This window comes from Salmo salar, chromosome 15 (assembly GCF_965601325.2).
Source record: "Salmo salar chromosome 15, fSalSal1, whole genome shotgun sequence".
Classification (NCBI taxonomy): domain Eukaryota; kingdom Metazoa; phylum Chordata; class Actinopteri; order Salmoniformes; family Salmonidae; genus Salmo; species Salmo salar.
The window spans coordinates 53,589,110-53,615,548 of record NC_138305.1 but is presented as its reverse complement, the minus strand read 5'-3'; the positions used below and the strand labels follow the sequence as shown (position 1 = coordinate 53,615,548).

Genomic DNA, 26,439 nt, shown 5'->3' with positions numbered 1-26,439 from the left:
TTTTTTTTCTTCTACCTGATAGTCTTCTACTGGCTTGCCTGTATTAAAAGCAAGCGCCTGCCTTTGAAAGCTGATCTTTACTGTGTACTTACTGGGATCTTTTGTTAAAGGCAGCGACTGGGCGTCTGATCGCATGCTTCTCGCCCTCTGAGGGGTGTGGTCTACAGATAGGTGGCAGCGTGACTCATAGGGTTTCTGTTTTGAATGGACTCCACCTTCTTGGCTTCTTTCACTCTGCCTCCCTGGGTAAATCTTTCACTCTGCCTCCCTGGGTAAATCTTTCACTCTGCCTCCCTGGGTAAATCTTTCACTCTGCCTCCCTGGGTAAATCTTTCACTCTGCCTCCCTGGGTAAATCTTTCACTCTGCCTCCCTGGGTAAATCTTTCACTCTGCCTCCCTGGGTAAATCTTTCACTCTGCCTCCCTGGGTAAATCTTGTGGATTTGTTGTAGTTACTTACCACTGTTTTTACTACGGTAGTGGTGAGGTGCTGATAACTGACCAAGCACACAACTGTGAGTGGGGATAAGCACGCAAGTTAACTTTGATCTCACTGCTACTACAAGAAATTCGATGTGGCCCTCATAGTTACACTTGTAGACGGCACTTGTTTCAAAATTGCAGGATATTAAATCATATCCAATTAGACAGGTCATTTTTCCCAGCTCGCTGTGCGAGATAAGCTTTCTACGATCTCTGAATGAATATAAGGTGACTTTTTTTTTTCCTATGCTTGGCTCTTTCTGTGCTGGGTGACTGCTACAGGGTGATTAATGTGTTCATTTCCTATTATTAAAGACTAGACCCGCGCTGCAGGCTACAGATATAGGGCATGTCATAAATCTTAGCCAAATGAACAGTCAAATGATCGCTCATCGGAAATGAAATCCGGGCTCATTAATACTGACACCCAGACTAGGAAGGGAGAGTACACACACACACAATGCGTCTGGGACGTCTCGTTTGTGTGTGTGAGCAGTAACACACACTTGCACACGGACACGTTGCAATTATAAATCACACACAAACATACATGCCTTAGAGGGGACTCCGCCACCCTGCCTCACCACTCAGAACAATGACAGGCTAATCATTACAAGCTAACATTGAGGATCTTATTGTGTATCTTTCTCCTCTAGAGATCGATGTGGGCATCACACAGTGATCAGTGACCCACACTGTTAAGACAAAGAAATGAGCATCTCTGAACGATGCAGTAAATGACCTCTATAGGCCTGCGAGGCATCACAAACTGGCATCCTCTCATTCATCCTGTTTATCTATGGCTCTCATAAGCTGTTTGTGGAGAATACACACACGTGATCGCGCAAGCGCATACACCACACACACACACACACTCGCGAATACACAACCATGGAAACATATACACACTCAAGCTCCCTCTCGCTCTCTCTCTCTCTCTCTCTCTCTCTCTCTCTCTCACACACACACACACACACAAACACACACACACATATATACGCTCCTTAGGGGTCTCCCGTCTCCTATCGCGGTGGAGATGGAGTAAGAGGTGAGGACAGAGTGTGTCGTGGCTTTGCTTTAATGACTAATGGCGTGCATGGGATTGATTATACGAATGATTAATGGTATGTATGGGTTGCATTAGGCCTGGGATTTATAATAGGCACTGTCTGGATTTATGGTTAGCGGGAACTCTACCTTCACTCTGAGCTCAACACTCACTTATGTGTCTCCAATACACGCAGAGACACGACGTGAAGGATAGAATGGTGTAGAATGGTGTTTTAACAGAATGAAGAAAGCAATAGATCATTCAGTATTTTCAGTCCCACAGCGTGCTTATTGATAATCAGATGCTGTGGCATGCAAAGGATGTGTTAACCCCTTAGAGCGCTGGGCTTATTTGTGGGTTGTAGTACTACTTATAGGAGAAGCCATGCGGTCTGCATACTGACAGTTCACCATCTGTTTGGAAATTTATAAGCAACTCTTCACCTTTAATAGCATATTACTAAACATACAACAATCTGCAGTATTGTTACTAACAGTTGTGTATCAACGTATGAATTCATATAAAGGAAACCATAAATAAACAAAATTATTGTACTATTTTCACTATTCATACTTGCCTTCCAGTGATCGACATCTTTATATGTACAGCATGTGCTTCAACACAGAGGTCGTTAACACATCCAGATACACACAGCAACATCTCTCCTATCCACAGCCCCATGCACAGCTCCACTCACGCAGACACTGAGACCTGCCACATGTATACTGTTTACCATTCATCACCCACCCTCTCTCCATCTCTCCCTCTCTCCCTAGACACGACACTGTGTACCATTCCACTACACTGCCTCACACACATACACACAGATTTGCATGCAAGCACACACACACACACACACATACAAATGCATGCAAGATAAAAATGCATGCACGCACACAAACACACACCATCCCAGTCTCTGTTGGCCTCCTTTCCCGGCCCAGTCCTGACAACGCTAATGATTCTCACTGAGGCACTGGATGACGGGTGACAGAGGCAGCCAGACCAGGGCTGAGGATAGGGGGTGGGAGTGGGGAAGATGGGGGGGGGGGGGGGGGGGTCAGGGATGGTGGTTGGCCTGGGTCCTGCTTTCTGGATGGTGGAAGGTTGGAGGATGCTCAGACACGAGGAAGATGGTAATTTATTACATTTAAGACAGGCATGACACCCTGAATCAGCCTGCATTCAGATCACTAGCCGGGCGAGAGAGTGGGAGGGGGAGGTGGGAAGGTAAACACAAAGGAGGAGAAATGGGGAGCAGAGGAAATGGAGGAGAGTAGTAGGAAATAATGTGCAATGGGAGAATTTAGCCTCAGGCATGATGCATGTTTTGCCTATTTCTGTATAGTTAGTGTATTTATAATTCAAATAGCCTATATGCCTTCAATAATTCACCAGAATAGAATATCAAAGGGTAGTGCATAATGATATTTTTAAACAGAATAAATAATAAAAGTGTATTGTTTTGCAAGAAGAAATTACCACATGATTAAGGCTATTCCATTTCTTCCTCACTCTGTTGATAATGATGTAGATAAAAGTGAATGGTTGTTTTTCATTTGCTTGTCAATATAATTATATAAAGATTTTTTTTTATTTTTTTTTTTGCTAGACTGTATTTTTGTTCGTTTTACAAGGTTATGAATAATATTTATTACACATAACCAAATGCCTATATATTATTGGCAAAACTATTTTTAACACATTTAAAACAAATATTGTTCACAAACACCGGGAGGCTTATTTCCTCTAAACGCTAGATGGCCATGTAATTCAGTAGTTTCATAAACCATTTCAGATCCAATTGACTTCTTGTGTTAACTTCAGAAGTTTGGGCAGGTGACTCCTAATGCTTCTTCAATGCTACAGAGAAATTGGAGTAGCCTAAGAGTCACATCAGCTCCAGTAGGCCTTCAGTTGGTAGCTATAGGACTAGCCTACAGATCTTCTGAAATCTGTGAGCACTCAGGCTTAAATGTTTTAAGTGGAGAGTCAGAATTCATACAGTATGTCAGTGGAGTGAGGTAATGTTCTTGTTGACCAAAACCTTATTATTTTAGTAGGCTAGCAACTTACAAAAACTATTATGCTGCGTTCGCAACCAATTGGGAAATGGGAATTTACTACCATAGATAAACCCCTTTTGGCATGGATTTCTGACACCACCTACTAAGGAAATTACCTCTAACAGCATTTTAATCAGTTAAATGCAACTACCAAACTGAAAGGTTGATGGTTCGAATACCTGAGCAGACAAGGTGAAAAGTATGTTGATGTGCCCTTGAGCAAGGCACTTAACCCTACTTTGCTCCAGGGGTGCCGTACTACTATCACTGACCCTTTAAAAAGACTGTTGGAAAAGCATTCCAGGTGGCTGGTTGAGAGAATGCCAAGAGTGTACAAAGCTGTCATCAAGGCAAAGGGTGGCTACTTTGAAGAATCTCAAATATTAAAAAAAATGTTGATTTGTTTAACACTTTTTTGGTTACTACATGATTCAATGTGTTATTTCATAGTTTTGATGTCTTCACTATTATTCTACAATGTAGAAAATAGTAAAAATAAAGAAAAACCCTGGAATGAGTAGGTGTGTCAAAACTTTTTACTGGTACTGTACTTCCATCTAGAATGTGTTATTTGAACAGGTTTAAAGCCAAGGATGGTAATTTACTGCCCCCTACAGTTATGGAATGTTTGCTCACAAGCATAATTCATTGGCTAATCCCTCCAGATGACCCGGATGGAATCATGTTACCCTTCCTTCACCCATAGGAAGTCCCACCCAGTTGACTACTTTAAAATGGTGTAGACGTCAATGGCAATGTCCATGCCAAAACAGGTTTTATCCATGTAGAGTCCTGTTCTATGGTGGTAAATGTCCACTTCCCACTTGGTTACGAACGCAGCACTAGCCTGCAGGAGTCCTATAAGAGGGAACAGATTTACCAAGATCCAACTTTTTATTTTTGTATTCCACATATTAATCATTTTAAACAAACAAACAGAAGGCATTTGGTCATTTTCTGTTTTAAACATAGGAATAAAACAAATTCCAGCCTCCATAAGCTTAGTCCTAGAACAAGATGGTTTAGGCCATATTAAATCACTAATATCGAGTTTGTATTACTCCATTGCACTTTATTGACATGTCATGTATTTCATTTCAGTGGAATAAAAATCTAGGACTGTTCTTTATTACAATGTAATAATAAAGCGAATATTTGTATTTTGTTATTTGGGTGTGCATACATTGCCTTCGTAAAGTATTCAGACCCCTTGACTTTTTCCACATTTTGATACGTTACAGCCTTATTCTAAAATGGATTAAATAAATACAAATCTCTGCAATCTACACACAATAACCCATAATGGCAAAGCACATTTTTTTTATGTATTAAAAATAATAAACAGAAATACCTTATTTACATACCTTTTCAGACCCTTTGCTATGAGACTCGAAATTGAGCTCAGGTGCATCCTGTTTCCATTGATCACCATTGAGATGTTTCTACAACTTGATTGGACTCCATCTGTGGTAAATTCAATTGATTGGACATGATTTGGAAAGGCACACACCTGTCTATATAAGGTCCCACAGTTGACAGTGCATGTCAGAGCAAAAACCAAGCCTTGAGGTAAAAAGGAATTGTCCGTAGAGCTCTGAGACAGGATTGTGTCGAGGCACAGATCAGGGGAAGGCTACCAAAACATGTCTGCAGCGTTGAAGGTGCCCAAGAACCCAATGGCCCCCATCATTCTTAAATGGAGAAGTTTGGAACCCCCAAGGCTCTTCCTAGAGCTGGCTGCCTGGCCAAACTGTGCAATCGGATGAGAAGTGCCTTGGTCGGGGAGGTGCCCAAGAACCCGATGGTCACTCTGACAGAGCTCTAGAGTTCCTCTGTGGAGATGGGAGAAACTTACAGAAGGACAAACATCTCTGCAGTACTCCACCAATCAGGCCTTCATGTTAGAGTGGCCGGACGGATGCCACTCCTCAGTAAAAGGCACATGACACCTAAAGACCTAAAGACCTAAAGAAACAAGATTCTCTGGTCTAATGAAACCAAGATTGAACTCTTTGGCCTGAATGACAAGCGTCACGTCTGGAGGAAACCTGGCACCATCCCTACGATGAAGCATTGTGGTGGCAGCATCATGCTGTGGGGATGTTTTTCAGCAGCAGGGACTGGGAGACTAGTCAGGGTCGAGGCAAAGATGAACGGAGCAAAGTACAGAGAGATCCTTGATGAAAACCTGCTCCAGAGCACTCAGGACTTCAGACTGGGGTGAAGATTCACCTTCCAACAGGACAATGACCCTAAGCATACTTACGTAAACGTGACAGTGCATTTCAGATTCTGATATTTCCGTTTTTTTTATTTGTAATACATTTGCAAAAAAATTATACAACTATTTTTGCTTTGTAATTATAGGGTATTCTGTGTAGATTGATGAAAACAATTTAGTCAATTTTGGAATAAGGCTGTAATGTAACAAAATGTGAAAAAGTCAAGAGGTCTGAATACTTTCCAAAGGCACTGTATACTGTTTAGGATTCTTTTTTTCTCAAGTAAATTATTTTGTAACACAAAATGAACATTTTATAAATATTAGAAACTAATTTCCAATTTTAACATGTATTATCGTAAATGTTCCTGTTCTTCAAAATGTAATCATAAGATATGCCTATTATTAGCCATATTATAATACTGGCTTCATGTTATGTGAATAAAAGTTTATATGATGTGTAAATGCATTTCATAACTGCCAATGCAACGAAATATGTGTTCATGTACAAATAACTTAAACTTTGACTAACTACACCTTACCACCAAATCTGCATGTTTCATAATGTATTTCACATGCAGTATTTGTCACCACAAAGTAATAAGGCTATCTATCTTTATCTGTCCAAACATTCCTTTATACACATGTTGGTCCAGTAGGCATGACTTGGTCGAGAAAAAAAAGGAGGAATGGAAAGTCGAAAGGCAGAGAGATTTCGAGCCAACACGCCTACAGCATTCTAACAATGTGAAACACAATCTCTTCATACGCTGACCACAATATACATGTATAGAGTCTGTAGCCTAAACTCGGTTTACGACTGCATTGTTATCCAATACTGGCGCTGGACCGGAAGGCTTACTTCAAGTTACCCATATCTGCCATAAAGAGCAAAATATGTGCCCAAAATATATCAGATTCAAGCTATATATATGCCACACTCATAGAAAAAAAGGTTCTAGATAGAACCAAAAAAGGTTCTATGCTTGCTTCATACATGGCACCTCGTTCTATAAAGAACCGATTTTGGTTCCACATATAACCTTATATGGAACCCAAAGGTTCTACATGGAACCCTACAAAAGGGTTATAAATATAACCTTTAGGGGTGCCATATATGAAGCAAGCATTAGAACCCGTTTTGGTTCTATCCAGAACCTTTTTTTCTAAGAGTGTATATCAAAATATGACTGAGTGACCAATGTCAAGGCTGAGTGAGGCTATTTGCGCCGAAATTCAACTCCTGTTTTATATCCTATCCATAGCCTATACTATGCATGCTATAATGTAAGCCTATACCTTGATCATTAGTACAGAAAGTGGAATATAATTATATTTTCTCAAGACTGCTCTAAAAAATAATCAGACATTTGGAAAAGTTAGATCATTAAAACAAATAAGTACAGTTTTCTTGACGGTTACGTTCAAGGGGAATAGTTAAAGTGTTGAATTGTCATCTACCAAATTCCTTTCCAGCGCTAATTGCAATGGATATCCTCACCGCCTTGGTGACAAGATGTGACAGTTATTTTGCGTCACCCTCTGCCTTATCCAATGCAAACAACATTCGTTGGCGTGTCATGGGCTTCACTCCAGCCCCCCTTTATTTAGCAGTATGGGACTGGTTAAACCCTCCCTCTTTCCAGGTTCCGTCATCACCTTCTACCGCTGATCAGTGGAGCCAGTCTATCCTATAAGCGCGCTCACAGCCAACCTGCGAACATTCGCTGACACCTTCACATTTCAGAGCAGGAGGCAATGGCCACGAGGACCGACGCATCGATATAGCCTGTTTATCCTGGGAAGTTCTTTCTTCTTAGGCTACATTTCATTCAAAAAGGAAAACGGTGCGTTGGAAGCAATATACGGCCTTCTGGAACTAATCATCTCTATCAACTGTATAGGCTATAGATTACCTTGACAAGCATTCTCGGTGATTGACAGCAGGACCGACACACGAGGGTTGTCGATGCGCTTATTAGAACAACTTTTAACCGAAGGTTCTTAGTTAGTATTATCCGTCATGGTGATTTCGCCATTTAGACTATAGCATTAATTATTATTGAAAAATAATAATTCTTCACCTTGCTGCGGGTTTCCTTTTTATTGCCACTGCGGATTACAATATTCAATTGGACGTAAAAGGCATCAACTTCATACACCACCTTCTCTGCGGACTGAGACAGTAGCTGTTTCTAACCTCTCTGTAATCTCCAAGACAAGCGCATGTCGATGGCGCAAAGGGTAGGTCTTAGTGCACTTGCAATGTGTCATTTCTGAGTTGATCAAACTGAATGCATTTTCCTTTTGGAATACCCATAAGAAGTCTGGACCCTGTGTTCGATGCATTGTTCTGTTTTCCATGCATGGGCAATTTGATTAGATTCATGTTCACTGTCATCCTCATGCATAAAGGCTTGTGTTTGGAGCGGATGTCTGTAGCCTCTCTTATATCCGTGATAGAAGCATGCCACCAGACAGTCCTCGAGTTTCTCACACTTCACTGTATTTCTCCATCCAGTACGATGAGCTGGCCCACTATGGTGGTGGGATGGACGGAGTTGGACTCCCGGCGTCTATGTATGGAGACCCGCATGCTCCCCGGCCGCTTCCGCAAGTCCACCACCTGAACCACGGTCCGCCTCCACATCCAACCCAGCACTATGGAGCCCACGCACCCCACAACATCATGCCCAGCAGCATGGGCAGCGCTGTCAACGACGGACTAAAAAGAGACAAAGATCAAATCTATGGGTGCGCATCAGAATTTCCCCATGGTTTACACTGGGTTTTCTTATTTTTGTTATAGCCTACAAATTACAGTTACAAGTGAAGTATTTAAAAGCATTTAGTCAGAAGTTAGACCCAAATCCTAACTTGACATGATTGAGTAAATCGAATTTTATTCATTTTGCGCCCCCCAAAAAATCTAGGCCTATTTTACGAGCATATTGCATCTCGAGATTCGGCCTTTACTCTGAGTGGAGACACTTCCCTTCTGTCACCTACTGTAGTCCATCCAGAAATATAAAACACAGATCAAGTGCAATGCAGTCCACTTTTTAACTAATATTCCTGGAAAGTGGGAACGCATATTCACGTTTTGTTTCCATCATGTTGCAGTCACCCGTTATTCCCTCTGCTAGCACTAGTGTTTGAGAAGTGTGAGTTGGCGACCTGCACACCGAGGGAGCCTGGAGTAGCGGGCGGCGATGTCTGCTCCTCAGACTCCTTCAACGAAGACATCGCTGTCTTTGCAAAACAGGTAGGCTACTTGTGGTTTAAGCCACGTTTTGTCAGCAAAAAATAGGGATACAGATATTATTGTTGTGAAGGCTACTGTAAATGTTAAACATGTTTTCCTTAATTTATTTAATGTTTGATTGATAGGTGGATGGATGGATTGATTGACTGATTAATTGACCGATTGATGGACTGATTGATTGCTGTATGCAGTAGACTCATATTATATATTTTTTTATAGATACGTGCAGAGAAACCGTTATTTTCATCGAATCCAGAGTTGGACAACTTGGTAAGCAAGTTAACCTGCATATCCACTGTTTACGCATCAATTGCGCAGCTGGACAAATAGTGTGATATGGGCAATGTTTGAGTTCACTTTATTTGAACACAACACGAATATTCAGAACGTTCATTTGAAGGAGCAACAGGAAACGCAGACGAGTCATCTATCCAAAGACATATTCTGTTCCTCTGCAGTGGGAAGCCGCGGAGGTCCTTGCCTTGGGCATCCCCAAAGCAGGGACTCTAGGAACCCTTTCTGTGCTATTGAATCCATTTGAATAAGAAAATACATTGTTTTAAGTCATGTAGAATACTGTTACATGTCACTTTCTTTACTGTATATGCCTGCAGTGTGCGTTCATGCATTTATGGGGTTATTACATAGCGTCGCTGTCTAATGAAAATCTAATCTCCGTTTTCGCCAATTTTCATATTTTTTTACATTAATTGAAAGCAGTAACTCCCCTCGGTGTACTCTGAACATTTCATGACTCTAGGACCAAGAAAATATACTCAGAATAGCTTCATAAGTTTTATAATATGCTCGTTAATAGGAAAATATGGGCGTTTTATTCTTTTGTTGTTGTTGAAAAGTTTCTGTTGATGAGCTTTTCATCAGACAGCGACGATAGGTTAGTTACTATCCATTTGAGGTCAACATGCCAGCCTAACTCGTATATTTTCCTTTTCCAGATGATCCAAGCTATACAAGTATTACGATTTCATCTTTTGGAATTAGAGAAGGTAAATTATGTTGTTGTATTGTAGACCTATATTTAATGCTTTACTCGGTGCTTGTTTGTGTTAGTCTATATTTTGTCAAAACGTCCTGCAATCACTGATAATCGCACAGTTGTACTCATAACTGCATATTTTACTCGAACACACTAGGCATATAGTTCACCTGGCTGCTGCACGGATGTCCTGTGTTGAGTGCCGCTAACACGAATTTTCATTGAATAGGTGCACGAGCTCTGCGACAACTTCTGCCATCGGTACATCAGTTGTTTGAAAGGCAAAATGCCCATCGACTTGGTCATAGACGACCGAGATGGCTGCAAATCCGACTTCGATGACCTGACAGGATCCTCCACAAATCTAGCAGATCACGTGAGTGGCTCGGCTTTGAAATTAGCCTACATATTGCTGCTAATTTTGACAAGGGGTCCCAATAACATGGTGTTTGTGATGTACAAAAATATAATTTCAAGAAATGTGCGTAATTATGAGTAAGTTTAATAAATAACAAATGTAATCAACAGCTTTTAAAATAAACGGTCAAATGTAATTTACTGGTATTAAACGATTTTTTTGTATTAATAACCTGTCAACAAAACGTTATCTAATGCACACTAGTGTGTGCAAAACTGTGACAGTCAGTCCCTTTATTCATGTGTGTGTGTTCCCATTATATTTTGTCCTGGTGGTGTGTAGGGAAGTTTCATAGAGCTTTCATGTCTTCTCAAAAAGAGGAGGAATAAGAGAGGGAATGATTTATTTCGTTCTTAACCTTCTTCTGCTCTATTGTATAAATCATCTACTTTTATCTGTTTATCGGAGAGGGATGCACGCATGACTGTAAGCCGCTTTCGTCTGCCAATGGCATATGTTGTATATTAGATGAGAATGTGCTTATTAGAAATCTCCTAAGTCAATTTTCTATCATTTTCTATTCTTTCCTAAATTGCGTTTTTGATGTTTTTACTTTGAGGTAATGGATTAGTACAGCTGGATGTGTCCTGTTTGGTCTTTCTCCTCTCCTTCCCCTTCTAGTGTTTGATTTTACACTTGAATGCTAATCCAATCAGATTATTATTGTCAGTAAAGAGGGGGGTCTTTGTCAATCCATGTGCCCATAGGGTGCCCCTACTCTGGCTCTTCCTCTTCCCAATACCCACTCCCCCTGTCACACACGTCATCTCAGGTGACATGGTTCCTTAACCTTAGTATTGGAGCAATGGCAGGAACTTAGTGTTGGGGAGATTCCTCATATTAGATTACTGTCATGTATAGTCGATTTTTCGAAAGTAAGTAAAAAAAAAAATGGTATCCAACGTCCACTTCCATTTTTGGATGATGTTGCACTTTGTTGATTCGGCGGTTGTAGACACAAACAAACATTGTTCATTCGTCTGACAAGACAGGACATTTTCCTGCTGCTCATCCTGGGATCCAGTTCACCTTCGTAATATGATATATGCCGTTTAGCAGACGCTTTTATTCCAAAAGGACTTGCAGTCGTGTGTGCATACATTTGATGTATGGTAGGCCCCGGGAATCAAACCTACAATCCTGGTGTCGCAAGCGCTATGCTCTACCACCTGAGCCATACAGGACCACTTCCCCCACTGCATTATGTATGAGCTGTAGTTCTCTGGGTGTGAGGGCACATGCCGTACACACACAGAATGGTGTATGTGAACGCCAACCGCTCCGTATGTTGGGCCTAGTTAAAGTTTGAGAAGAAACACCAGCTGTTTGTTTATGTCAGCTATATGTTGGCGAAGGCAACTTTAGCCTCCGTTTCCAGTCTTGCCCATTTGCATGATTTCAGTAACATTTGTCTGACTTGTGAGACTAAAGACAACTAGTGTACGTGTGAGAAGTTAATAAAAAAAATCTTGTGGAGATTAGAACTATGTTTCCTCTACTCATTCTATTTCTATAGTGAAGGCTAATCCTCACAGTGAGGGCAAGAAAGTATATTGGTCTGAGTATGCCTCTCTAAGTGACATCAAATTCTGCCTCTCTTTTGCCATCCCCTGCTCTTATGCAAATTTGAGCTCATCTCCCTATTTGAGTGCACAACCCAGCCTATAGCCAAGAGACAGAACCTTTTTATATCCATGTTTATATCGCTCAATTACAGAGTGATAAGACTCATTTGAGTTAAGGTACGACTGGCTTGAAAAATTGCTATTTGAATCAGGTTAACCAGCCAGTTGATACTGCCATTTTTACTATGATTTGAAGATCATGTGAGTTGAGAAATCAATCCAGATATCATAATGTCTTATTTATCTCGTCAACTTCTCTGCCTTTATGGGTCTCAGTTTTTATGATGCATTTTAAAGAACGATAGACCACACCGTATCAGTAATTAATGTAATCTTAACAGCTGGAGTGTGTGTGAGTAAAGAACCCCCTTCGTTTGCTTGATAAACGTGAAAACACATGGCACTTTGAATGGGGCCGCCACACAAACAGCATTCTAATTACTGTGTGTTGGGATGGAAAAGGGGGCCTGCTCGTCGAGCTCGTCGAGAGGCATCATTCACACTGCGCTGCCATTGTTGCCGTGATTATTCTTGTCGTTGGCTGAGCTCTTCATCTGAGCACCATCCGGCAAACAGCTGACGCCAGGAGGCTGAAGAGGTTGCTCTGCTGTTTGGCCCTCAGCTTAAGTCTGTCTAAGTACCATGGTCCCTGCCCTTATATGGCCCAATAAATAGGGGTTCGGACAGATACTGGGCTTCTGAATCAGGATAGGGAGGAGTGTTGCTGGAGCTCTTTTGCTGATCGGTTTTGCTCTACAGTATTCGCAGGTTTAGCTGAATATAAGCTCTATTTGTTTCTGTTTGTTCTTTTTTGGGGGGCCATCTCAGTTTCAGGGAAAATGGTAACTTAGAGTTTGGGATTATCGATTGTTTGGAACTTGTTCTATTTTCTTATTGAGGTCAGGGTCATATTGTTCCATATTGTGTGCTGTGGTATATCGGCTAATAATGAGGAGAGAGAAGCGGTGCGTGCGTGTGTGTCTGGGAGTTACATTGATATTGAGTAATGGCATACTGTTCCACTGCTCTCTAATGTGATCTCTCTCTCTCTCCCCTCTCTCCCCTCTCTCCTGGTGTGTGGCCGGGATGTGGGATATGTTTATGACCCGATGAACCTCTGTGGACCCCAGAACCCGGCGTCCTGGAGAGACCTGGAAGACGCCCACTCCACGCCTTCTGTGGGCACCCCGGGGCCCTCCAGCGGGGGCCACGTCTCCCAGAGTGGGGACAACAGCAGTGAACTCGGTAAGAGACCCACAGCTTCTCTTTAGACTCAACTCCATATCAAAGGTTGACCTCAGTGCTGACCCCATACAAAGGCAATGGTCTTTTCTTTGTAGGCTATAGGGTAAACTTAGTCTTTCCAGAGATCCTAATGATAAGCGGCTGTTGTTGCTCTATCCTTATCATTCGGATAAAGTTGATAAGATGTTGTTGAATCAACAGCTATTTGATTGAGTTTTGATAGTGACTTTGTGGTGTATCACTTATGGAAATAGTTCTATAGTTTAATCGGCTCTCTGTTATATGATGGCTTGTCTGATGAGTGTCATTACTGCCAATTACTGGTTTTTGCATGATACTGCCAAGCATTGCTGTAGTGTAGCCTACTTGGGTTGCTGTCCGTGTGCCGGCTGTTAATTTGGCAAGTGATTTGCTCAGTGGAGGCTATAAGGGTTTTATGACTTGTTTTTCTTTTTCTCTCCTATGGCCACAGTAAAAATAGAATAGACTTTAAAGCAACTTACCACCCTCTGCCCATCAGGCATCAATAGCCAGGGCATTGAGCTAAACAATGGGAGGATGCTTTGCAAGACAAGAGCAATTCAGGGGATGAAAGGACAGTCAGAAACACAGATTAAGTCTCTTCCTCCTCTGATTTTTACCACAGTTTCTTCACTTATCCTAACGATCTGAAAACATGTCAAACAAATGACACTTAACAACCATGCCTGCATTATTTGTAATGTAACTGGATGCTTTAACACAGTAACACTGTGTATCTGACTTGTATGTCAGCAAATAGAGGGGAAGAGGATGGGTGTGAATGGCTTTTTCCTTGGTTCCTCGAGAGGGTTTTTTTTAAACAACAGCGGGGGAACACCCAAGGTCCATGCCTCCCTGCCCTTTTGACCTGGGTAGAGAATGCATAGAGGACGGGGGAAGCACAATAACCCCTGCCGTGGAGCTGGGAAGGACAGAGCCACTTTATGTATGGAGGAACAAAGAGGAGAAAAAGCCCCTGGTAGCAGGATCTGATGCTGCCGTGCCTACCTGCTGCTCCTCGTGCTCCTCCTAGGGCCCCTTTGCCCTTTTTTCATCCCTCGTTTCCATCCCTTGTTTTCATCCCCTTTTCTCATTCAAGGGGATGAGGAAAGCAAACACTTTTAACATAGGAAGGGAACTGGGGGCCAAAGTGGGGCCCTTACGTCAGTAGTGCAGACCTGGGTAGGAGATTACCGATGCCCTTCAAAGCACCTGCTACTATGAGGGAGCTCCTATTGTCCTAATAGACATTAGTCATGGTTTTCTGGGCCAATGATAAAAGCCTTTAAAGGGTTAACCTACAATCTTAACTAATCGGGGAGCCTCATGGATGGTTGCCGTGTGGTTGTCGTGTAGTATCAACCACGGGTATTTGATATGTGGTTAGTTGGTGGTGGTATGGTTATGGCTGTGTGGCTATGTTAGCCATGTGGCTAACCGCTAACCCCATGGCCGATACAGTCTTTGGTTGTTTCCTTGTAAGCTGTGTGATATGCAGAGGGATTTCTCTTTGATAACACCTCCCCCAGGGTGACTCTCTCAGATGGGTCACAGGGGCAGAGTTAAAAAGGCTGAGATATCCTAGGAATGTTTTTTTGGGGAGGGGTTTTGAATGTCCATGACAAAGGCAAAAATAAAAGGAAAGGAACCCAAGGGGAGCTGGCTGCCGCAACGCTCCTGTACAAGAGGGGAATGCAGAGAGGGAAGAAACAGGATGTAGCCAGTGCATCTTTTAGTCTCCTCCGGATTCCACCAAAGATGGAATCCAGAACAGCAATGACACTGCAGGCTAATGTCCCTATAGAACCTGTCACAAAATGTTCTCACAAATAACAAGGGAGTGAGACAGGAGAACTATAAGTGTTCATCTCCATCTAACCCTTATCAATCACCACTCACCATCAATAGGATATAGACCTACGGAAGGCACAATTCTAGAAATATTCATGATCTGGGGAGAAGATTCAGCAATTATCAACATCTTCACACTATGGATTCACTGTGTTTTGGCAAGCTGCCAGACAGCAGCTCCCATTTAGCAGCGTGCATCATGGGTAATAACAGGAGGGCTGAGAAGTGTCACTGGTGATGGATCAGGTCCCGGTGAGCTCATTAAGCAAGCTACACTGGGCTCGCATCACCGATGCAGGACCGGGATACAGCAATCAGTTCTGCTAGCTAGTAGCCCACCCTGCACTTTGTCTTATATGGACATGTCATCATGTGGATTCTCTTGCCTCTAGTTGTCCCAGTTTACACCTGACTGTAGGAAAACTGGTCTCTGCTGTTGTTGATGAGAGAGAAGGAGAGAGAGAGAGGAAGAGAGATAAAAAGAGAGAGATGCAGGGAAGTGTGGGGGGCGGGGGGGGGGGGGGGGGTGGAAGCGGATGCCAGACAAGGATGCCTCTCTTCTTCATATCTTAGGGTACTGTTTTTCCTAAAGCACCCGGGGCGATACTCCAGCTTGCCTTGCGGCAGCAGGCCCCCCCCTCTATGTTACGCGTGTAGACACTGGGGCAGGCAGGGAGGGAGCTGGGCAAGCAGGCAGGCGAAGGGGGCTAGGTCACGGGAGGAGAGTTCCATGGGTACAACTTTGTGAGTAGTGCACCATCACACTGGTTAGATTGGCTGAGTTGCCAGGGAACAGTCAGAAGCGATTAGCGTAGCGGAGGATCTGCCCTGAGGCCTTCCCTCTCTGGAGCAGGAAAAAAGAAAGGGATGGGGGAGAGGAGGAGGGGGGCAGGGGGGGTTTACGTTCCTTAGATATAATTAGGCCGTGCTAGTGAGTTAGATATAATTAGGCCGTGCTAGTGAGTTAGATATAATTAGGCCGTGCTAGTGAGTTAGATATAATTAGGCCGTGCTAGTGAGTTAGATATAATTAGGCCGTGCTAGTGAGTTAGATATAATTAGGCCGTGCTAGTGAGTTAGATATAATTAGGCCGTGCTAGTGAGTTAGATATAATTAGGCCGTGCTAGTGAGTTAGATATAATTAGGCCGTGCTAGTGAGTTAGATATAATTAGGCCGTGCTAGTGAGTTAGATATAATTAGGCCGTGCTAGTGAGTTAGATATAATTAGGCCGTGCTAGTGAGTTAGATATAATTAGGCCGTGCTAGTGAGTTAGATATAATTAGGCCGTGCTAGTGAGTTCTGTCCTGTCTTTCTTTCTTTTTTTTCTCTTTTTTTTCAAATGACTTAAAATGACCAATATTGGTTTTGGTCATTTTGATTTCCCGCTAAGCCCAGCGTTTAATGATTTTTTGGCATAGTTTGTATTGATTATTTTACCACTCAAGGCATGTCTTGAGTGGTGTCTCTCTCAGCCTGTGAGACGGTATACTAACTGTCCTCTCTGAAATGACAGATCTCTTCAACACCATCCTTCAAGTACTCTGCACCCACAACAAACCTCATCATTTCCTTAGAGAATAAAACTGTTATAACAACTTGTTATAACGTCTACAGATAGAGAAGGTGGGGTATGGAGAACAAAGTGAAGCATCACCTATGCCCTGTCCGGTCCACGGATTACACCATCCGTCAAAACTCCCACCCCCCCACCCCCCTCCTCTCCCTCCGCTCACCCCCGTCCCACCCCACTCAGTCCAACTCATCCTTTTTAATGTCAATATTCATTAGCTTAAATATTTATGCATGAATATGGGCGCATATATAGAAGCCCCTTTGATTGATGCATCCCCAAAAACAAAAAGACATGCCAGGGCGAATCTTAAGAAAAGTAGGGTTCCTGTCCCGCCCTGGGGGAGGGGTCTCTCAGATACATTATTCACATGCCCTCCAGGCAGGCTTTCAAGGCATCTCTGCCCCGAGGGCAAGAAAAATAACCACTACTGTTAAAAGTAAATCATCTCTGCTGATGCACAATTAATGGCGGAGAGGGAGAAGGAGAGACATGGAGAGAGTGCACAGAGAGGGCTGTGATGGCGAGGAAGGGCAGGGGCGGAAGCCGCGGAAATCTCAGTTTAAAAGGAAGCCTTGATCCGTGTGAAGGTTCCCGCAGAAATCGAACGAAGATGCCCTGCTAATAATGCCAGGTGGAGAGAGGTGGTGTGCGTGCGTGCGTGTGTGCGTGTGCGCGTGCGTGCGTGTGTGCGTGTGTGTGTCCGACAATCCGACACAGACAGACTGGAGGGGGGCGTGGAAGGGGTGGGGTGTGGGTCACTGAACACATGGGGGGGGCTTGAGGGGAAATGACCACAGCCCCCCCATCCATCCACCAACACATCCCTAGCCAAATGGTTGATATGTTATTGTCCTCTCATAGCTTTAACCATGAGGTTACAACTGTTGTTTTTGTTATTGTTCGTCTTTTTCTTTTTTTATAACCAAATCATTAGTCTATATCAAACGGCGGCGTATATAAATAAATACGCTACTGCCTGCGCATTGTGTCCGGCCACGGCACTAACAGTCATTATTCATGTCAAGTGAACAGCCCGGATCCCACAATCATTACTTCACATCAAACTTGTAGCTCAGATTGAGTTAATAGCTTGGCTTTTTTATTGAGGTCTCTCAGTACAGTATACTGTATGAACCTCTCTTCAACATCCAGACACTGTAGCAGAGTGTGGATGAGGAGATGCAAATGTGAACGATATGTGGAATATTGTGTTGCTATGCTGTTGCCATGCCCTAGACCTCTGCTGCACTTTTAATGTGTGTTCGTGGCGAATGGAGGTGACGTGCCGAAATGAAAGCCTCCTTTCTCCTAACGTATCCCGCCACCTCTCTTCTTCTACTTCTTCCTCTTATCGCAGGAGACGGCCTCGACAACAGCCTTGCGTCACCGGGCACAGGGGACGAGGACGACCAGGACAAGAAGAGGCAGAAGAAGAGAGGCATCTTCCCCAAAGTGGCCACCAATATCATGCGAGCGTGGCTCTTCCAGCACCTCACGGTAAGACGGCAGGCCGAGCCTAGCACCGGCTCCAGACATTCTCCCTTCATGCAGTGGTTCTCAACCTTTTTTTGGTTATTGTACACCAATCCCACCGTCAGGTGCAACTGGTCATGACTATTATCAATTTAACCATGAAGCCTATCTTTTGCACATATCTTATGGCTCTTGTCTAGTACCCCCTGAGAGTAGGCCAAGTATCCCTAGGGGCAATAGTAATAACGGTTGAGAACTGAAGGTCTTGCATCCAACACTCAACGCGCAACAGCACAAGGGCGTCGGCCTGTGGCTTTGTAGTCCTTCACCGAGCAGTTTTCTCTCGGATGTTTTCTTAGTGAGAACAGTCGTTGAGACAAAGGCACAGAGAGCTGTGTAAAAGACAAGTAGCGCATGTTGTCTAAACGTGGCCTCTCCATCATACCACACTTGTTCGGAATGATGCCACTTTACTCAGCGTCTGAACTGTGTTTTACAAAAACAGAATAGGCTACTTTCCCAAAGTGAAAGGACTAGCTCACATTCCAACGACTTCCAACCAATCCTCAATGAGGAGAGTTTCACCTTTTATCTACGGGCCCAAAAGATGCCGCCACTGCCTCTTACTCCTCAGTTTTTCTACTTTTCTCCTCTTCCCGCTCTTAGATGTTTTCATAGCCTCTTATTTGGTTGCCGGGTGAAAAGCGGCCACACAGCTCCTGTACAGGCAGCAATCCTTTCCTCTAAAAACCCACCTTTAGATTCCCCAGTTAAAAAAGAAGCTGCAAAGAGGGGCTAATTTCATTATCCCCTCTCTGTTCCCCCTTTTCAGCCTAATTAGTTAAGCACAAGTGTTTGTCGTGGCAGGATGTGCCTCGTGAACACTGTGCGAGGGCCCCTCAATGTCCTCTGAATGGTCCAGTTGCAACACCCAGGCGATCAAGCATTCATCGGGCCGCGGAGGGTGTGAATTGTGAAAGGAGCCGGATTATGTTTTGTCCCGACTTTACCGTTGAGGCTGGCACCGGAGAAGGGACAGAGGGGGGGCTTCTCTGGATGGTCTTAGCCTCCAGCTTTTGTGGTCCCTATTCTGAGGAAGAACTCTAAGGATCCTCCTCTACAAAGCTATAGAGAAAGCAGCTGTGTAAGGTTTACATTACTTCTAGGATTCCTTATTGGCCCATTAGCATGGTCATACAGTAACTGTTGGTTTCCATGCGAGCCATGCTGTTTGAAGACCTCCATCTGCATGCTGATTGAGACAGATCTTTGTGAAGCTCTGTTCTAGACTATGTATATAATTAGTTATGACAAACATACATTGCGTTTTGAAATGCAGCTGCAAAAGGGTCCTCTTGTTCAACCATCAGACCCTTTCCTCTGCTAGGAGATAAAAGGATTAAGTCCACAGCTCAATGACAGGTTGCCCCAGAGTGACCTGAGTAAATTTGGTTGTACATTGGAGAGAGGCCCCAACGTGACAACAGTCTGTGGGACATTAGCAAAGTGTTTTTTAGTTTTTTTAGACAGAGGGGTTCTGCTGGGTTGAGGGAGGAGCACTGAGCCATCCGTCACTAGACTGTCAGCCACCAAGCTGGGAGGTGACCATGACGATCACTTGTGGTAACAGTGGCCTTTGTCACCACCATGTCGGTGTGTGTGTGTGTGTGTGTGTGTGTGTGTGTGTGTGTGTGTGTGTGTGTGTGTGTGTGTGTGTGTGTGTGTGTGTGTGTGTGTGTGTGTGTGTGTGTGTGTGTGTGTGTGTGTGTGTGTGTGTGTGTGTGTGTGTGTGTGTGTGTGCTATATGCTTGCATGTGTGTGCACGCTTGTGTGACTGAGTGTGTGTATACGTGTGTGTGCCTGAAAGCCCTGTTTAAAAATGAAGTGCTTGGAAGCTCATCCTTCACCCGATGACCACAGGAGGTGGCTGCGGCCCTGACAGCACCAAAAAGGGGACGCGCCTCCGACCCTGCACCCTGTACATGGGTCACCTCTGTCTGCCATCTGCCACCCTCCTCCCTCTGTCATACCGCCAGCGGAGAGGCAGGGACAGGGAGACAGGGGCCGGGGCCCCTATTCAGGCCCTAACAAAGGTGGCAATTGTGTCCCTTTGTATCGCATCTGATCATTTGTCAAATAATGTCAAATAATGTCAAACAATGCCACACGCTTTGAGCCCAAAGTGTTAGGGGCGGCGGCCAAGCAGTGGTCAGTCTTGGTTGTTCACTTGTGCTTATGCTAACTAGAGAGATAGACTTCTGTGTGTGTGTGTGTGTGTGTGTGTGTGTGTGTGTGTGTGTGTGTGTGTGTGTGTGTGTGTGTGTGTGTGTGTGTGTGTGTGTGTGTGTGTGTGTGTGTGTGTGTGTGTGTGTGTGTGTGTGTGTGTGTGTGGGCCAAGGATCACTGTGGATGGGAGTTATGTGCCAAGGATCACTGTGGATGGGAGTTATGTGCCAAGGATCACTGTGGATGGGAGTCGGTCACAGGGCTTGATTACATTTCCTGAGCGACTTTCTCTTTAAAGGGTGTTTCAGGGTGTTTCATTCTAGACGTGATCATTCTAAATGAATGCAAGCTGGGTGTTCTTTTTTTAGACTGAAGCACAGACTCTTCTCTTTCTGTCCTCTGTGTACCACAGCACCCCTATCCTTCAGAGGAACAGAAGAAGCAGCTAGCACAGGACACAGGCCTCACCATCCTGCAAGTGAACAACTGGTGAGTAGCTAACCCCCATGTCCCCACTCTAACCCTAACCCCTGCGCTTCCTTCTCTCCTTCTTTCTTCCTTTCCTTCTTTATGTCTGTCCTTTCTTCTTCCTTTTTGTCTTTCCTTCTTGCCTCCTCCCAGCACTGGTGAATATGCTCCCATTCACATCTACGCTACAGCCATGTGTTAGGAGAAGCAGAGACATTCTAAGCTCAGCTCTTTGGAAATTGAACTGTTTTACATGCTCTATCTATCTTCACTGTCTGGGGGACACACTGAAACTTTAAAGGGGAGGTGTGTGTGTGTGTCCCTCCTCCCCACACAATCCCCCAGACTCATTTTACATGTATAACATGATGGATTAAAGTATATTTAAGGCCCAGCACCCTTGCCCCTTTGTAGATGGCTTAGCATATTTTGGGAAAGAGATACAGGGGGATTTGGGATTTGGTTTAGAGGATAGATTTCTGGCGTGTCATCTAAAAGGCGTCATTTTACTTGGGGCTTACACAGGGTCAGTTTTGGATTAATTGAGATGACATTGGCTTCTCGCGATTAATCCCCCGTCCCCCCCCCCGTCCCAGAATCCCATGGTAGGGTCTTTTTTAAGTGTATCAGATTCTCAACAGACCTAATTACATAGACGTGTACCTCTAATCCCAAGGAGTTAAGAAGTCTATGGATTTTTCTCATGGATCTACTTCAATACACATATCAAAGCAGGCAAATGCTTAGTTTACCTAGCGGTCCGTTCTTTTGGGTAGTGGTACGTCTCTGCCCAAAATTGGCAAAACGTTTAGCCTTATCACAGCCCAAGGCTAAAGGGGCTAAACCCAAATCAATAGACTTGGTAAAATACTGTATGTGGCTTTCTCCTAACACCCTAGATCATGAGAGATTAGAACTCTAGTAAACCTGGGGTAGGAAATTGTCACATTCTGTTTGATTTATAATGCTTTGATTGTGTAATATTATCTTAAGTAGACCAGGGAGATAAATGCAAAGGAGATCTAAAGCAAGGAGAAGCTTCATGAACTGTATATTCCATGTTTGTCCGGACAGTGATTGGAATTTTCTCTCCATTCTATCTTCCCTATCTCTCCCAGGTTCATCAACGCCAGGAGGAGAATAGTGCAGCCTATGATTGACCAGTCTAACAGAACAGGTTAACCACAACTTACATTTGTTCATTGATAATAATACGATGAGATGATAATGTTGCTCTGTCATATATTTAATTGTACTATACTATATGATTTTTTTATGTATATAAGGATTTTTTTTAATGCCACTTTTATTGTTACGGTGTATCTCTTCTGTTTTGTGGCCTCTAAACATACAGACCCTAGAAATAGAATTATAATCTAGTATTATATCTCTATACTGAGCCATTTCTGGTTTATTTTACATCCACAGTGGGCCAGGGGACAGCATACAGCCCTGACGGTCAACCAATGGGAGGCTTTGTACTCGACGGACAGCAGCACATGGGAATTCGACCTGGCGGTAAGCAACCTTCATTCTCACCATGTCATAAGCAGTGGTGGAAAAAGTACTGTATTGTCATACTTGAGTAAAAGTAAAGATACCTTAATAGAAAATGACTAAAGTAAAAGTGAAAGTCACCCAGTAAAATACTACTTGAGTAAAAGTCTAAAAGTATTTGGTTTTAAATATGCTTAAGTATCAAAAGTAAATATAATTGCAAAAATATTCTTAAAATATACTTAAGTATTGAAAGTAAAAGTATAAATTATTTCAAATTCCCTATATTAAACCAACCAGATGGCACCATTTTCATGTTTTTTTAGTTACGGATAGCCAGGGGCACACTCCAACACTTAAACAAAATTTACAAACAGAGCATTTGTGTTTAGTCAGTCCAACAGATCAGAGGCAGTAGGGATGACCAGGGATATTCTCTTGATAAGTGCGTGAATCTTATCATTTTTCTGACCTGCTAAGCATTGAAAATGTAACATACTTTTGGGTGTCAGGGAACATGTATAGAGTAAAAAGTACATTATTTTATTTTGGAATGTAGTGAAATAAAAGTAAAAGTTGTCAAAAATATAAATAGTAAAGTAAAGTACAGATACACCAAAAAACTATTTAAGTACTACTTTAAAATATTTTTACTTAAGTACTTTACACCACTGGTTATTTGTTCCTTTCTACCAATGTAGCCTAGAATCAGTTTTGGTTCTGTTTGTCTATTCATGGGTTAAATATTACAGAGTTTTATATGAACCTGTGTATATTGCATCATGTAATTGGTTCCTCTCTCTGTCACTCATTCTGCAGGACCTATGGGTGGCATGGGAATGAATATGGGCATGGATGGACAGTGGCACTACATGTAAACCCTATCCAACCGAGGCAAGCCTGAAGAAGATGGTGAAGTAAGCACTGCCTTAATCTCTCTCCCCTGCTACATTTGTCACCCACAAGCCTCCTTCCTCTGTCGTTTCTCTATTCCTCTCCATCACTCCCTCTCTCTCTTTCTCAATCTTTCTCCCACTCCCTCCTCTCCACTCCTCTCCTCCTCACCCCTCACCTCAATAGTCCCCCATCCCTCCACAACACCCCCATCTATTTAAAAAAAAATCTTGCTCTCTCCCTCCTCTCCTCTCCTTCTCACCCCTTTCCTCAATCGTTCCTCAATCCTTCTCCATCACTCCATCTCTCTCTCTCTCTCTCTCTCTCTCTTTCTCCATTTTCTCCCCTCTCCATCCTCCTCTCATCTCCTTCTCGGGGCCCAATATGATTAAGAGTGTGGGGTTCTGGACTCCCTCTGTCCCCCTCCAGCCCTATCAGCTCTCTAGCCCTGCTGACAGTTCACAAATCAAGATGTATCGCCTGCCGGAGGCACTGGAGCTCACCGTATTTTATTTAACACCCACACTCCACTGCTCAATGAGCCACGCTATAATGACACTTACCTTGATTAATTGAGCTCTTTATATGTAAATAGGGAACCCCGCGTTTGCCTCACTTTTCACTGGGTGCCAAATCCGCCAACACAGCCCCTTTCCCTTCCCGATAATCCACAGATTTTGCTAATGAAGTCCAAAGAGCATGATGGTGATTGCAGCGACGGCACATCGCCTAAATTTTAAATACAGCCCACATAGACATCTTATGCACTCAAGCTGAATAAATGTTGGCAATATAATTTTTGGACTGTTTCATCCAATCATTTCTCATTGAATGATCATTGACCGGTTACTGTAATGGCGTAATACAGGAGGCTGTTCTCCTCACCTAATTTAATCTGTAGTGAGACCGTATGCTGATTGTGATGGCAGTAAATTTACCCAAGGATCCATGTGGGGTTGTTTTGCAGTAATATGTGGTTATCCTATGCACGATGGAGTCAGACCCATAACACTTATCTATTAGGGAACCCTTAAGTATTACACCAAAGAACCAGCACTGTCCCAATGTATGTATATGTTGTAAGGCCTATGTTTGTCTCTGTCATGTGTGGCTTTGTCTTTAACTTATAAGATTTACGTAGGTTCCATATTTGTTTTTCTGTAAGAGACTGACCCAGGCTTCTTCTTTGTGTGACAGGCCTCCATGGTTTGCTCAGGGAAAATTCCATCCTGCCGCGTGGTCCAATGAAAGCGTGACTCCGCCCAAGTCACACCTGTACCCATCATCTGACCACGCCCACCTCACAACCGCACTGGAGCATAGAGGACCACACCTACCCTGGGACAACCCATACCTGTAAAGACCCTGCCCACATTGACCTTTACTAACTAACCTCATGGCTGGAGGAAGACCAGGATCTAGGAATAAACAACAACAACAACATTTACAGACAACAACAACAAAAAATACTTCTGAATGAACAACAGAAGCTAAAATGACCTCAACAACATTTTGACAAATTCGGTTTTTTAAATTATTATTTATTTATTTTTCTACAATGGTGGACCATTGGGACAAGAACTTTCAAGTATTTGCTCAAGATATATTGTCACAATTGTACAGACACACAACCCGCAGACAGACACACACACACACACACACACACACACACACACACACACACACACACACAGACACACACACACACACACACACACACACACACACACACACACTTCATCCTATGAGCACACCATTTGAAAACAACCACTGTGGAATATCTAAAAAGATGATGGAGACTAAGACTTCTAATAACTGTTGTGGTGTATAGACTTGTGCTTTTTCATTTGACTGATCTGTCCATGTTTGTGCTTTGTGATCACTAGTTTATAGAGTGAGAGTTTATCACTGATCCCACCTTTATGTGCTGTGGAAGAGAGAGAGAGATTGACTCAGAGTCTGCAGCTCCATCCAGCTCCCAGCAAAATACCAAGCCCGCTTTTTATAAGAGTAAAAGACTGAAAGAGCTGATGAACTGACTCCATACTGGTAAGGTGGATCCTGGACTGACTTCCATTTAGATCGCATTCAAATAGTTTTTATAGCACACAGGAAGAAGGAAAGGGTTTCTACACTAAAAACCAAAATAAAAACTCATTTTAAAACTTGACCTCAAATCTTTTGGAGGAATCTTTTTTCAGCACATATTCCCTCTCATCTGGGAAATAAATAACCCGTTGGGAAGAAAAAGAAGAGCTATGCCTTGAGTTAATAATATTTTGTACAAAATATAATACGATATTGTGATCTAATTCATTTGGATAATTTTAAGAAGTGAATGCATTTTTTTGTTTGCTGTTCGGTGGTTATTTGCACATTAGCTACCTCCTGCTCTGTATCTATGGTAAACATTTATGAAATACCGCATATCTTTGTAAATTAAAATGATTTTCGTATTAACACACAACAATTCGTATTCACACATGAGGTCAAGTTACAGTTTTGGTCGATATGGGACGAAATTGCTGTCGCTGTTTTCTTACTCGATTGAGGCTGACAGGAATGATGGATGACCTAGGACTACCGGTATTCGAAATACAGGGAGATACGCTGAATACCAAAGCCACACTAATTCGTTTTTATCAAGACACAATAGGCTTATGCAATAAAAATTAAGTGGAAGCCTCGAGGAAAATGTCATATATTTTCAAATAATTTCGTATGATATCAGTCCCCCGAGAAAAAGGGTAAACAAATATTTCAAGATGAGTCTTGTAACGAAGCCTAAGCAAAACGTCGATTGAGATAAATTCTTTGGTATATGGTTTAATAATGAGTCTTGTTGATATTGCTGTATTTTTCCAGGATATATTCGTTTGTCTAGTATGCTGTCTGTATTGCGGGGTGTGAATTGGACTGAGAAAACAAATGTTGTGGGCTACTTGGAGGATCATTTATCAATGTCAACCAGTAACGATATTGTGTGCTGTATTGATGAGAAGAATTACATTATTGCGAGATGAGAAACTCATGGGCCAATGGTAAATGCGTAATTATGAGTT

General features: G+C 43.0%; 1 protein-coding gene across 1 annotated transcript; it reads left to right on the top strand.

Moving 5' to 3' along the window:
• Nucleotides 1-7,472: 7,472 nt before the first annotated feature.
• On the top strand, nt 7,473-25,547 carry LOC106571644 (homeobox protein Meis2). Its single transcript, XM_014144951.3, has 13 exons — nt 7,473-8,065; nt 8,343-8,575; nt 8,945-9,086; nt 9,306-9,356; nt 10,043-10,093; nt 10,313-10,459; nt 13,257-13,371; nt 18,177-18,316; nt 20,931-21,007; nt 22,105-22,163; nt 22,415-22,504; nt 23,303-23,400; nt 24,575-25,547. The coding sequence occupies exons 1-12, from the start codon at nt 8,048-8,050 to the stop codon at nt 23,359-23,361; spliced, it is 1,182 nt and encodes a 393-aa protein (XP_014000426.1). The 5' UTR covers nt 7,473-8,047; the 3' UTR covers nt 23,362-23,400; nt 24,575-25,547.
• Nucleotides 25,548-26,439: the final 892 nt, after the last annotated feature.

Excerpts from the sequence above, each read along its gene's own strand:
- LOC106571644 (XM_014144951.3), top strand. Across the intron at positions 8,576-8,944 it reads GACAAAGATCAAATCTATGG|TCACCCGTTATTCCCTCTGC; the intron begins GTGCGCATCAGA and ends ATCATGTTGCAG. Across the intron at positions 22,505-23,302 it reads CATGGGAATTCGACCTGGCG|GACCTATGGGTGGCATGGGA; the intron begins GTAAGCAACCTT and ends CTCATTCTGCAG.